This window comes from Myotis davidii, unplaced genomic scaffold, assembly GCF_000327345.1.
Source record: "Myotis davidii unplaced genomic scaffold, ASM32734v1 scaffold265, whole genome shotgun sequence".
NCBI lineage: Eukaryota > Metazoa > Chordata > Mammalia > Chiroptera > Vespertilionidae > Myotis > Myotis davidii.
In genome coordinates this window covers 5,434,923-5,447,261 of record NW_006296627.1, presented here as the reverse complement: position 1 = coordinate 5,447,261, position 12,339 = coordinate 5,434,923, and the positions used below count along the sequence as shown (strand labels likewise).

General features: G+C 38.6%; 2 protein-coding genes across 2 annotated transcripts in view; both read right to left on the bottom strand.

Annotated features, from left to right (window-relative positions):
- The window catches only part of LOC102773570 (olfactory receptor 4P4-like), a 2,110-nt gene extending 1,195 nt beyond the window's left edge, over window positions 1-915 (bottom strand). Inside the window, exons 1-2 of the mRNA XM_006772346.1 lie at window positions 896-915; window positions 240-270 (exon numbers count right to left, since the gene is read on the bottom strand). Of these exons, the coding sequence (XP_006772409.1) occupies window positions 240-270; window positions 896-915 (51 nt within the window). The remainder of the gene's footprint in view (window positions 1-239; window positions 271-895) is intronic.
- Window positions 916-6,459: 5,544 nt separating this feature from the next.
- LOC102763545 (olfactory receptor 4C16) lies at window positions 6,460-7,389 on the bottom strand. The gene has a single exon (XM_006772319.1). It carries the CDS (start codon window positions 7,387-7,389, stop codon window positions 6,460-6,462), a length of 930 nt encoding a protein of 309 aa, XP_006772382.1.
- Between the last annotated feature and the right edge of the window lie 4,950 nt (window positions 7,390-12,339).

Below are 12,339 nucleotides of genomic sequence, written 5' to 3'. Positions count from 1 at the left end.
TGGGTTGCGGGCACATCCCCAGTAGGGGGTGTGCAGGAGGCAGCTGATCGATGTTTCTCTCTCATCGATGTTTCTGACTCTCTATCTCTCTCCCTTCCTCTCTGTAAGAAATCAATAAAATATATTTTTAAAAAAAGAACAAATAATCAATTAATTGCAATCATGATAAATCCCAAGTACCACATGTACCATGAACAACACACTGAATACTTAAAAGAGGAAAAGTCCTTTTTCTGAAAAATTTTTGAGATGCAATTTTTAGTATAATAACTTAAGAGTGATTTTTAAATCTGATCTTCAAGGGCTGTGACAACGCTATAATTCTCAGTCCTTTCCAATGACTAAACTTGTGCTAAATCCTGAAAGTTCAGTATTGTCCTTAGACTTCAGTGAGCTCATAAATTTAGATATTGGACATCTGGGTGACAATTTCAGAAAGTGCTCATAGAACCTTTACACATTTTTCGAGGTAAAGACCTTAAGCAAAGAAAAAGAAAAACCTCATAGACACAGACAACAGTGTGGTGATTACCAGAGGGAACGTGGGGTGGAAGAAGGTAGAAGAGGGTGAAGGGACGATAAATGGGGATAGAAGGAGAGTTGGCTTTGGGTGGTAAATACACAATACAATATACAGATGACACATATGTAGAATTGTACATCTGAAATATATATAACTTTATTAACCAAGGTCAACCCAAAAAATTCAAAAAAAGTTTTTTTTAAAAAGAACCTTTTCATGAACATATTTTTTAAGTGGAGGGAGAAAAAGAGCAACAAGCAGGTCTTTGGGGGGAAGTGTTGCTACATTGTAGGGACTTTTAATGCATTTACCGCTACCTGAAATTGACCTTATTTCCCAGTTCACTTTCCAGTCTAACTCAGGAGTTCTCACCTTCTTTGTCCTTCAATCATCCTTTCTGGAGCTTGCTCTTAGGACACACTCTTGAAGGAGCAAACTGCATCCAGAAATCCTTTTTCACTCCATCTGTTTCACCACCTTGCAGCTCCTTGAATTGAACCACTTTTTTTCCTTACCAGGCTTACTGCACTCTCATTGACCCAAGTCCTTGGAATATTTTAGTCACAAGGAAGAGTTTCTTTGGTGCAAAATATTATACACCATCTCTTACTCTTCCTCTGCAACCTGATCTGAAATATATCACAAAATTGCTAAACCCAAAGTTCAGTTTTATAAAAAATAAATCCTACACATTGATTAGCCTGTTTGTGAAGGGTTATAATGTTAATAGAACAATGTCTTTTTCATCTGAATTCCTATGAAATTGTTTTAGAAAAATGAACATTTGGCATACAAAGATCATTTTAATAGGATTTTAGGGAGTTCATGGATTTCTTATTTGAATTCCATCCATCAACCCCAAGCAATTCCCTGAGATCTAACTTCTTGCAAAATCTCTGGAACTATCACAAAACTCCAATTGCAATTGTCCTGAGCTGTAGTACAATTTGTTTAAAATAAACAATTAAAAGTTCTTTTGAACTGGCCTGTGCCCTCTCGCAGTCTGGGACCCCTCGGGAGATAACGACCTGCTGGTTTAGGCCTGCTCCCTTCCTTCTCAGAACAGAAATATGTTATCAAGCTATGGCATCGAAAGAGTTGTTGATAAAGACACAACAGTGGACTTAAAGGCAGTCAATAAATAAACACATAAATATACTGGAATTCATTCCATGTTTAAGCTGGGATTTCAAACTGATGTGAAATAACGGACTTATTGGTAACTGATGTTAGGACTTTGAATCTCCTTTTGGGGAACAAATATATTCCTCAAAGGCACAAAAAATTATGTTCTATATGGCTGAAGATGCAAATGTACCAGGTAAAATAAGAAAAATATTTAAGAAAAATTTATGGGTTTATATCTTAAGTAGGAACATTTCTTTAAGCAAAGCACAAAAGGCAAATTTGTAAAAAACATATAATACGTCTAAATTTCTATGACAAATTCCATTTGAATCAATATCTTTAAAAGTGGCAAAATGGGGGTATTTATGAATCTTGTAAATCAATAATATATAAGTAACCCATTTTTCTAAAACAGCAAAAACTTTGACTAAGCAATATACAGAAAGGAAATTCCAACTGGCCAAAACATATATAAAAATATTCAGGGAAATGCAAACTAAACAGTAATGAAATACTATTCTCACTTATCAACTTCATAAAAGTACAATTTTAAGTCTGTTCATATAAAACTTTATGAACAACTGAGCAAAACTGTCCAGAAAGCATTCAGAAGTGTGTTTGTTGAAGACTCATTTAAATTTGGAAGGGAAGATAGAAGTGATCTAAATACCTGACAGTAGAACAGAAATGAGATGTGATATGTTCTTATTATGGAAAACTAGACAGAAATTTAAATTTTGGCTCCATATGACACATCTACTATGATACAAATCACTAAGATCTATTTTGAGTGTGAAAACAGATTTAGTCACAGGAAAGGACTGAAAATTATAGTGCCCTCATCACCCGTGAAGAACAGATGACCTTGTTGCTATTTTATAAATACATGGATATCTATTTCCTCTCCAGGAAATAGGAATATTAGTATTCATGGATTCTTCCAGCTGCAAAGAACTAATGTTTTTAAATCAAGTGAAATATTAAATTATTTATCAATTAATGTATCAAAGTCATCAATTTATTTTCCAAGTTTTACAATATTTATTCTTTTTATTATTGCTGTCTTCATCAATTATTTGATCATTTTTCAAACTTTTATAGTTTTGAATCATTGCTTTTCTATCTGAAGTAGAGTACAAAACACCACTATTCCTTATAGCCTCCTGTCCTAGTATCTAACAATCTCAAGTTTCAAGCCAGATTTCAAAAGAGCATTCCCCTTGTTCATTTCCTGTTAAAACAGACCTCTTAAAATCATTTTGTAAAATATTAAAATGCCAATTTTGACCTGAATTAGAAGCCCATAAAAGTTATAAAAGAAATAGTTACCAGGGAGATACATTTTTAGAACACATATTTATGGAAAATATAATTTCCAAAAAAAGAAGCAGATAAGTTTAGATTATTCCATAGCTACTCAAAGAACTAACTTTACTTAGACTCAGGTACTCAAAAGCAAAAAAGGCAGAAAAAAAAGATGGAAAAGGAAAAGAAAAAATAAGAACTCACATATTGAATATCAGTTCATTCCAATCAATATCTGAAGGGAACTTGGACAAGACCAGTGGGAAAAAACTGGTGATTTTAATTTGCTCTTGCTTTGACTTTTCAAGTGTGCTGTCAAAGAAATCCTTTTAAATTGCTTCAAATATGTGATGTTAAGTATTAAATGTAAGTTTTATGGTCAGTGACCAAATGGTCTTAAAAGTAGCTTTATTACTTTCTATGCAGGGATAAACCCTAATACACTGATTATATTTCTTAAGAGCCTCCTTTTGCTTCCATGTCCAAGGCTAATATTTATTAACTAGAGGCCTGTTGCATGAAGATTCACGCAATAGGTCTTCCTTCCCTTGGCTGCCGGCACCGGTTTTCCTCTGGCAGCCAGGACCCAGGCCTTTGGTCCAGCTGCAGCAGAGAAGCCAAGCCTCTTCAGTCTTCAGTTGTCTTCAGTCTTCGCCCCGTGCCTGCATATGCAAATTAACCCATGGGCAGCATCTGGCAGCGACGTCTGACGCTGGCCACCCCACCTCCCCGGGTCCCCAGTCGAGGTCCGGACCCAGCAGGTGGCGTCTGGTGCTACCCACCCGCCTCTCTAGGTCCCTGGTGACACAGGCCCTGGCCCATCCTTGAGCAGTAGCCAGTGCAGGCAGGAAGCTTGGCTTCCTCCTTCGCCGATGGCAACCCATGCCTCCAGCTCTGTGGCCCCTGCTGTCTCTGTTGGGTTAATTTGCATACTCGCCCTGATTGGCTGGTGGGCATAGCAGAGGTATGGTCAATTTGCATGTTTCCCTTTTATTGGTGTAGAAGAGACTTGGCCCACAAAATTTATGTGCAAGTACAGTCACTAGGCCTGGCCTGCGATCAGGGCTAGCTGCCCTGCAGCTGGCCCTGCCACCACCTCCACCCACCCCCTGGTTCCACATTCGCCATTGGGTGATCAGTGCCTGATAGACAAGGGAAGGGACCAAGATGTGGTCAGTGCTCCCCATAGTGACTGGTCCAGTGGTTGTTCTGGTCATTCTGCCATTAAGGTCAATTTGCATATTACCCTTTTATTATATAGGATAGAGGCCTGGTGCATGGGTGTGAGCTGGCTGGCCTGCCCTGAAGGGGACCCCGGATCGGGGTGGGGGGTTCCCAATGTGGGACAGGGTCAGCCTGGGCAAAGGGCCACGGGTGGTTTGCAGGCCAGCCATGCCCCTTCTTTGTCAGGACGGACATCTGGATGATATCCATTCTATCTGGTCTAATAAGAATATTACCCTTTTATTAGTATAGATGTTGACGGTGCTCGGCTTTTTCTTAACATTCTTAAGGCCAGACTTAAATGTCCCTATTTCCACAAAGCCTTTCCTCATTATGTTGTCTTTCCTATAACTGCATTTCATACCCCAAGTTATCCCATTGCACTCCCAGTACCTAAATGACCCCACTTTCCATTTTCACAGGTTTCCATTATCAAACAGAGAATTTATTATCTTTTTTTCATGCAAAGAAGTTCTAAAGTTCCTGGTATGACAAAATTTAATATAGATTTAGTAATCTTAAGATAATTTAGTAATTTATAAATAGAAATGGAAGTTCCAAATTTAAAACAAATACTCATGTTGACTTTTCTATGTAGATAAAAATGCAAATAAGAAAACATTAAAATCAGAAAGATTCTTAGTGATCATGTAATTACAGACAATGATATTGACAGATGGTGACAAAAGGTGTTATCCATCTCTATTGCATTAATATATTTTTCATCCAAATATCTCAGTCTCTCTGAAGTTGCTGTCTTTTCTGGATTATATTAAAACTTGCTAAAAATAATTCATACCTGTGATGTAACTATTCTGCTTTACCCTAAAAATCTTCCTCTGATTATAACATTTTTTGTCTTTAAGTGATTATTATTTTAAAATTCTCTACCATCAACTACTGTCTCTTTTACTTCTAACCCACATAAATATATCTACCTTAATTTGGGCCACTATGTGACAATCATAATAACTCGATGTTATAAACAAGTTACCATAATTGGTATGATTAAGAGAAAACTTAGTACTTCCCCAAATTTCAAAGGGATCATTTTTGGAGGAAAAAAAAGTAGTTTTTAGAAAAAAAATAATGAGTGCAACCTCAATAGCTAAAACCTTAAAAAAAAAAAAAACCTTCAAAATGTGAACTTTCTCACCATGTTCTGTCACTGTACCAAAAGGATCTAGTTAAACATGAGAAAAATTTAAAATATTATCCCAAGAACTAAAGGTAGATTAACTAGATTATATATATTATCCCTTAAAACATGAATATCCTACTATTATTTTAATATGATGCTTTCTTCTGAGTCAGGAAGAACAAGCAAGTTGAAAATCTATGCTCAGACATTCAGAACACAGTGTCTAATAAATGAGACACTAGAAAGGAGAGCCTGCTAAACAATGGACATAAGTACATAATGTGTAAGTATAAACAGAACACTACAAGCCAACATGAAGCAGGGCAGGGAAAACACCGGGTCAAAATCACAGTGACAGTAATACAGATTTAGTCATCTTAATATAATTTAGTAATTTATAAATAGAAATGGAAGTTCCAAATTTAAAACAAATACTCATGTTGACTTTTCTATGTAGATAAAAATGCAAATAAGAAAACATTGCAAGAGAGGCAGGCAAGAGAGGCAGGGAACAGTGATGGCTGTTTGTTCCTGGGCTGTATCTTCTTCTACTTAAAATTGACTGGAGTCCTAGCTGGAAGCTCAGTTGGGTAGAGGTCATCCCCATACTGTAAGGTTGTGGGTTTGATACTCAGTTAGGGTACATAAAACAATCAACCAATGGCCCAGCCAGCATGGCTCAGGGGTTGAGCCTCACAGTTCAATTCTTGTTCAGGGCACATGCCTAGGTTGCGGGCTTGACCCCCAGTGTGGGGCATGCAGGAGGCAGCTGATCAATGGTTCTTTCATCATTGATGTTTCTATCTTTTTCTCCCTCTCCCTTCCTCTCAAATCAATAAAAATATTTATTTTTAAAATAAATCGGCCGATGAATGCATAAATAAATGGAACAACAAATCAGTTTCTCTCTCTTTTACTCTCTCTCTAAATCAATAAATAAAAATAAAAAATATATAAATAAATATAACTGACTTGACACCACCCAGTATATGTGTGCACATTGCCTTTCTTCCTGAAGAAATTCATTCTAATGCCCCAAGTTAGCATTATATTAACTCCACAATAAGAAGATAATATTCTCTGTAGGCTTCTTCTAGATCAGTCCAAACTATGAAGAAAAATTTGCAAGTTCCAGTCATCATTTGTCATCTGAGACAAGCTTCTTGCTCCAGAACTTCCTCATGGCATTTTTCACCTCTGCATTCCTCAGTGTATATATCAAAGGGTTGAGCAAAGGCGTTCCAAGTGTATAAAACACAGCTATCATCTTATCCAGGGGGTAAGTGGTCGCAGGGCGGGTGTATATAAAAATGCAGGGACCAAAGAACAAGATGACTACGATGATGTGGGAGACGCACGTAGAGAGGGCTTTTCTCCTCCCTTCAGCACTGTGGTTTCTCAGAGAACGCAAGATGACCACATAGGAGAACATCAGCATGACAAAACTCACTGTACAAATGGTCCCACTGTTGGACACCAAGAGAAGATTGATCACATAGGTGTCCGCACAAGCAAGTTGCAACAAGGGCTGCAAGTCACAAAAATAGTGATCAATTACATTGGGGCCACAGAAAGGTAAACTCAAGGCCAGAAAAACCTGAGCTAAAGAATGCACACAGGACCCCACCCAGGCCACAGCCACCAACATGCCACAGACCCGCTGACTCATGATGGTCATGTAGTGCAGGGGCTTGCAGATAGCCACATAGCGGTCAAGGGCCATGAGGATCAGGATGAAGATCTCCAGGCAGCCAAAGAAATGTAATGAAAAGACTTGGACTATGCACTCATTGAAAGAGATAGTAGTATTCTTCAAAAAGGCGTCCACAATCATTCTAGGGGCTACGGAGGTAGAGAAGCAGGTATCAGATAAGGACAAATGGAAAAGGAAGAAGTACATTGGACTCTCAAGTGTCCGGCTGGTCTTGATAGTAGTAATAATCAGAAAGTTCCCCAGCAACGTCCCCAAATAAAAAAGCAAGAAAGTGCCAAACACTATTTTCTTCCTAACAGGATCCTGGGTCAATCCAAGCAGAATGAACTCAGTCACATTATTATTCAGCTGCATGATTTCATGAAAGAGGACAAGGGTGAGTGTAAAATATTTTATCTGCAAAAATAATAATGATAAAGGAATTAATTCATGGCATAATATGTGATTTTATGAAATATCTTAAGAAAAATAAATATTCCTCATCATGGACATTGTAGCTGTGGTTTCTTATTATGTCATCTCAACTCTTTGAGCCTGAGTTTGTAATGACTACTTTATAGGGTCCTATGAGCCCAAATAAGCTTGTGAATTTTGTACCTTCCTATAGTACCCTTTAAGTACAACTCTCCTGTGGCAGCCTTTGGTGATCATTTTGTGAAAAATGAAATTCTCTCTCCAGTTCTCTAAAGGCTCGCTTTACAGCTTTTCTTATATTATTACATACTACGCTGAAATTCAGTTAGCTTCCTTTTTGGAATAAGAATCTTTGGAAACTACATATTCTGGGGATTATATTCTCCATAATGCCAAACCCAATGCCTTGTGCCATGTAGGTGCTTAGAGTGTCTTTACATTGAACTTTCTCTATTACCTCTTAAAATATCATATCTGATTGTTTTAGTACTATTCTAATTACAAAACACATTCACATCATTAATCTAATGTGGCCTCCTCCTACCTATTATGTATAGTAGACAGATAAACACGCTCCCAACTTATAATTTTTTTAAAAAACCTGAGATCAACTTTAAATAAGTTATTAAGTCAGCTCCACACCCTGGAGTAGAATTGCCCACACAGCCAAGAAAGACTTGGGGATTTGGACACCCAGAGAAAGGATTACCTTAAGCATCTGACGTGTTTTACATGAACCCTTGGCCTTGAAAGAATGCAAGGAGAGCTTTGATACTGTCCCTATCTTCCCGACACTGATATTCGTTTTAGTGCTTGTCTTGGTGGATGATCACATTCACTCTTCCCAGAGCTGCGTTAATTCCTTTCATCATTGGGTTCTGAAAGGAACTTGTAACAAAAATGGGTAACAGTGATCTGGAGGCAAAACCACACTAGCAAAATAGAACATCTTCTAATAACTTACCTGAACTTTCCAAGCAAGTTTGGCCAACTTTAGAATAGCTAAGTATGTTGAAACCATGATAAACAGACCACGTGTTGGGTTGGAGATAATGGGGAAGAGCTTAAAGCTGGGGAAAGATGGAGAACAGATGAGGATGGAACACAGTGTTGGGTTGGAGATAATGGGGAAGAGCTTAAAGGAAATAAGCTGGGGAAAGATGGAGAATAGATGAGGATGGAACATAGACTTTCATCCTAAAAGTCTGTTTTATTGCAGAGGCCACAGTGAGGATCAGTATTTTCCTTAAGGACTCTCTCTCTTAAACTACTCAACCCTCCCTGACTCAGTTCTACTGCACTTCTATCTTAGGGAGAACCCTATGCTCATTTTATTTCTATGAAAAATTTACCATTCTCTGTAAGGTTGTGTTATATCAAAAACTTATTTTCATTCTACTTATTTACTACATTAACAATAAACTTTTTAAAACATGTTTTTCTTTTCCTGTCTCAGAGGAAGTATGAGCAGTATAAGACATATAGAAATATATTTTCAAATCATGTTGGATTGTTCTGTAATAATACTCCCTTGACTATAAAGATGTCAGTCATCTGTCACTTACCTGTTAGAATATTCTAATCAGTGTCAAGTATGTCCATCCCTTTTGGAAAGCAGGAAGAAGAAACAACAGTGTCTTAGGTGAAAGAGGAAGTGGAATGTCAAGAAACCACTCTGCTCCCATTGAGTGCCCTTAGCTGTCCCTCCATGCATTAGGAGACAAAAACTCTTCTTGTTCTTATCATTTATTTGCACATAAACCCAGGGAAGGCAGTGTGGTGCCTGAAGCCAGAGGTTCAATCCTTACCCAATTTATCTGTATCATATTTGAAGAAAAAATTTAGAACACTAAAATAGACTGGTGTCCTGTGAGAGGAAGAGAGTTTCTTTAAAGCAGAAACTTTCCCTTGTGCATTAAATATTATTAAAATATGCGATCTAGAAAGTTAGGTTTGAGGTATATGATTATGCCTCTATTAATAAAAAGTATATTTATAATAATGTTTCCATCTATATCTACATACCTATGTTAATTAAAGGTGACTTTCAGAGGTTCGGAGAGCCATGAAAATAAAGGATCTTAGAGTATTACATGATATCATAAAATTCTTCGTTCCCCAAAGTTTAGCCTGAGCTCAAAAGCCTAGCCAAGTAAAATAAGATCTTCTGTTTGGAAAATGATCATGAGATGTATCATCTTTACTCTCTTATTGCTGTGCTACCCCGCTATATAAATAGATGAACTTCCAGAATCTTGAGCCCCAAGTGGATCTGGTATCTTCCAATGGCAGACCTTGTCTGCAGGTACTTTTGCCTACAAGAAATTACTTAGAAGTGAAGAACTAAAAAAAGACAGCCTAATTAAATGTAAATTTACCTTAACCCTATATGGTAATTTAATAATCCAATATGAGCATGTGGGGGGAGGGGAGATAAATAGGTGAGCACAAAGGATTCTTAGGGCAGTGAAACTACTCTGTATGACACTATAACAGCCGTGGGCAAACTACGGCCCGCGGGCCAGATCCGGCCCGTTTGAAATGAATAAAACTAAAAAAAACAAAAAACAAAAAAAACCCGTACCCTTTTATGTAATGATGTTTACTTTGAATTTATATTAGTTCACACAAACACTCCATCCATGCTTTTGTTCCGGCCCTCCGGTCCAGTTTAAGAACCCATTGTGGCCCTCGAGTCAAAAAGTTTGCCTACCCCTACACTATAATGATGGATGTGTGTCATTATATACTAGTATTTATCCAAACCCATAGAATGTATAGCACCAAGAGAGACCTCTAAGGTAAACTATGGACTTGGATGATTATGAGGTGCCAATGTGGGTTCACTGAGGGTAACTAATGGAGCACTCTGATAGGGGACATTGATGATGGGGGGAGGCTATTCAGATGGGGGTGGCCACAGGGTAAATGGAAAATCTCTGTACCTCCTGCTCAATTTTGCTGCTCAACCTAAAAATGCTCTAAAACATAGTCTTCCATTTAAAAAATACAATGTGATTTATTAGTTGATGTATAGACTTTTACACACATATGCCAAATATTTCTCTAAAGTGTAGTTTTTGGGGGTCATAAGCTATATTGAGGTGACGACAATAATGTATTCTTTAGGTCAGCCTTAGTTACAGATGCCTTGGACTCCAGCCCTGCCTTTGGCTCATGAAGCAGGGAAGGGAAAAGTGTATTCCCTCACGTACATGGCAAACTGTGGTCAGCATCACCTTCCAACGTGGTCTCTTGGCCTCCGAGGCTGATGCAATGCTTTAATTATGTAGAATGCTTGGTGCCAAAACCACTTCCACACTAACAGGCACTTTTGTCTAACCACTCCCCAGTGATAACTTCTAGCAACCAATCATTCTTGGCAAGAAGCTTTAGCAACAGATATTACCATTTAGCTACTGAAAATGGCTCCTACTAGCAGACACAATTCCCCAACATAGTGAGAGAATTCTCTGAAGACATTACATCAGCCACTTTGAATGGCATCTTTATCTCCAGTACCTTGTCCATCACGAACTGTGGCTGAGGCCTCTTTCCTTTTCTCTCCATCCATGAGTGCATGCCAGCCCTCTGCCCTCACAAAGAACATCTTCCTAAGATCACACTCCTCACCCTTCCACATTCTGAGCATAAGCACAGCACCAACTTCACATTCAAAACCTGTGGGTCCCTTTGAAGTTTCCATGGCACATAAGGGTACCTTGTCAATGTATGGACAGTTGTTTCTCAAATTTAAGTATCTTGCAGAGGCTTTTAATAAAAATGTTGTGAAGGTCAGCTTTGACCTTGGTGTTCAGAGAAAATTACTTATCAGCCTAAACTTCAGCATTTAAAAGGCTGAAGGGCCCAATGCCTACATTAGTGTCATTTCTGACATCTCTGCCTGTCAGGGATATAATAGCATATGTTACAGTCACATCCAATCTGCAACTCCACAGTCCATGTATCCTGTTCTACCAATAAAGTGAATAAAGGATGATTAGGATGGTTAGCGATAAAGGACCACATGTGCTAGAGGACTCTTTCCACCTTTCTTTTTACCTTTAAAATCCCAATAACTTCTTCTCTTTCCTCATTCTCAACCAATCTCTTTCTACTTCACAAAGACACTTTGAAGCAATCTCAAAAGAATTTCTACAAACTTGCATCACATCCTCTGTCTACCCTCCAGCATTTGTGGCCTCATATTCAGACTCCCTGCCCGTTGTGGTAGAATCTTGATTCCTATAAGCTAGCTGTTCTGCGACCTAAATGCAACACTCCTCTTGGAAAAGTTGCTATGGAGAGAATTCTCCCTTCTCTGCAGAGGAGAGATTATTTGACTTGAGCACCACCCCATTGGAAGATCAACTACTTTTGCCATTAATTTTCCCCCTTCATAGTAAAATATGTTGGAAGAATTTGATAATTTTTCTTATTTATTATACTAGAGGCCCAATGCATGAATTCATGCACCAGTGGGGTTCCTCAGCCTGGCCTGAGGGATCAGGCCAAAACCAGCTCTCTGACATCCTCTGAGGGGTCCCAGATTGCAATAGGATGCAGGCCAGGCCAAGGGACCCCACTGGTGTGCAATAGGAGCCAGGGAGGGACGCAGAAGGTTGGCCAGCTGGGGAGGGACTGCAGGAGGGCTCCAGGGCATGTCCAGCCTGTCTTGATCAGCTGGACCCCAGCAGCAAACTAACCTACTGATCGGAACATCTACCTCCTGGTGTTCAGTGCACATCACAGCGACTAGTCAACTGTCTGCCCCCTGGTGATCAGTGCACATAATAGCAAGTGGTTGAGCGGCCTTAGCATATCATTAGCATATTACACTTTGACTGGTTGAATGGACGACTAGACACAGCAAGTGATGCTCAGAGAAGA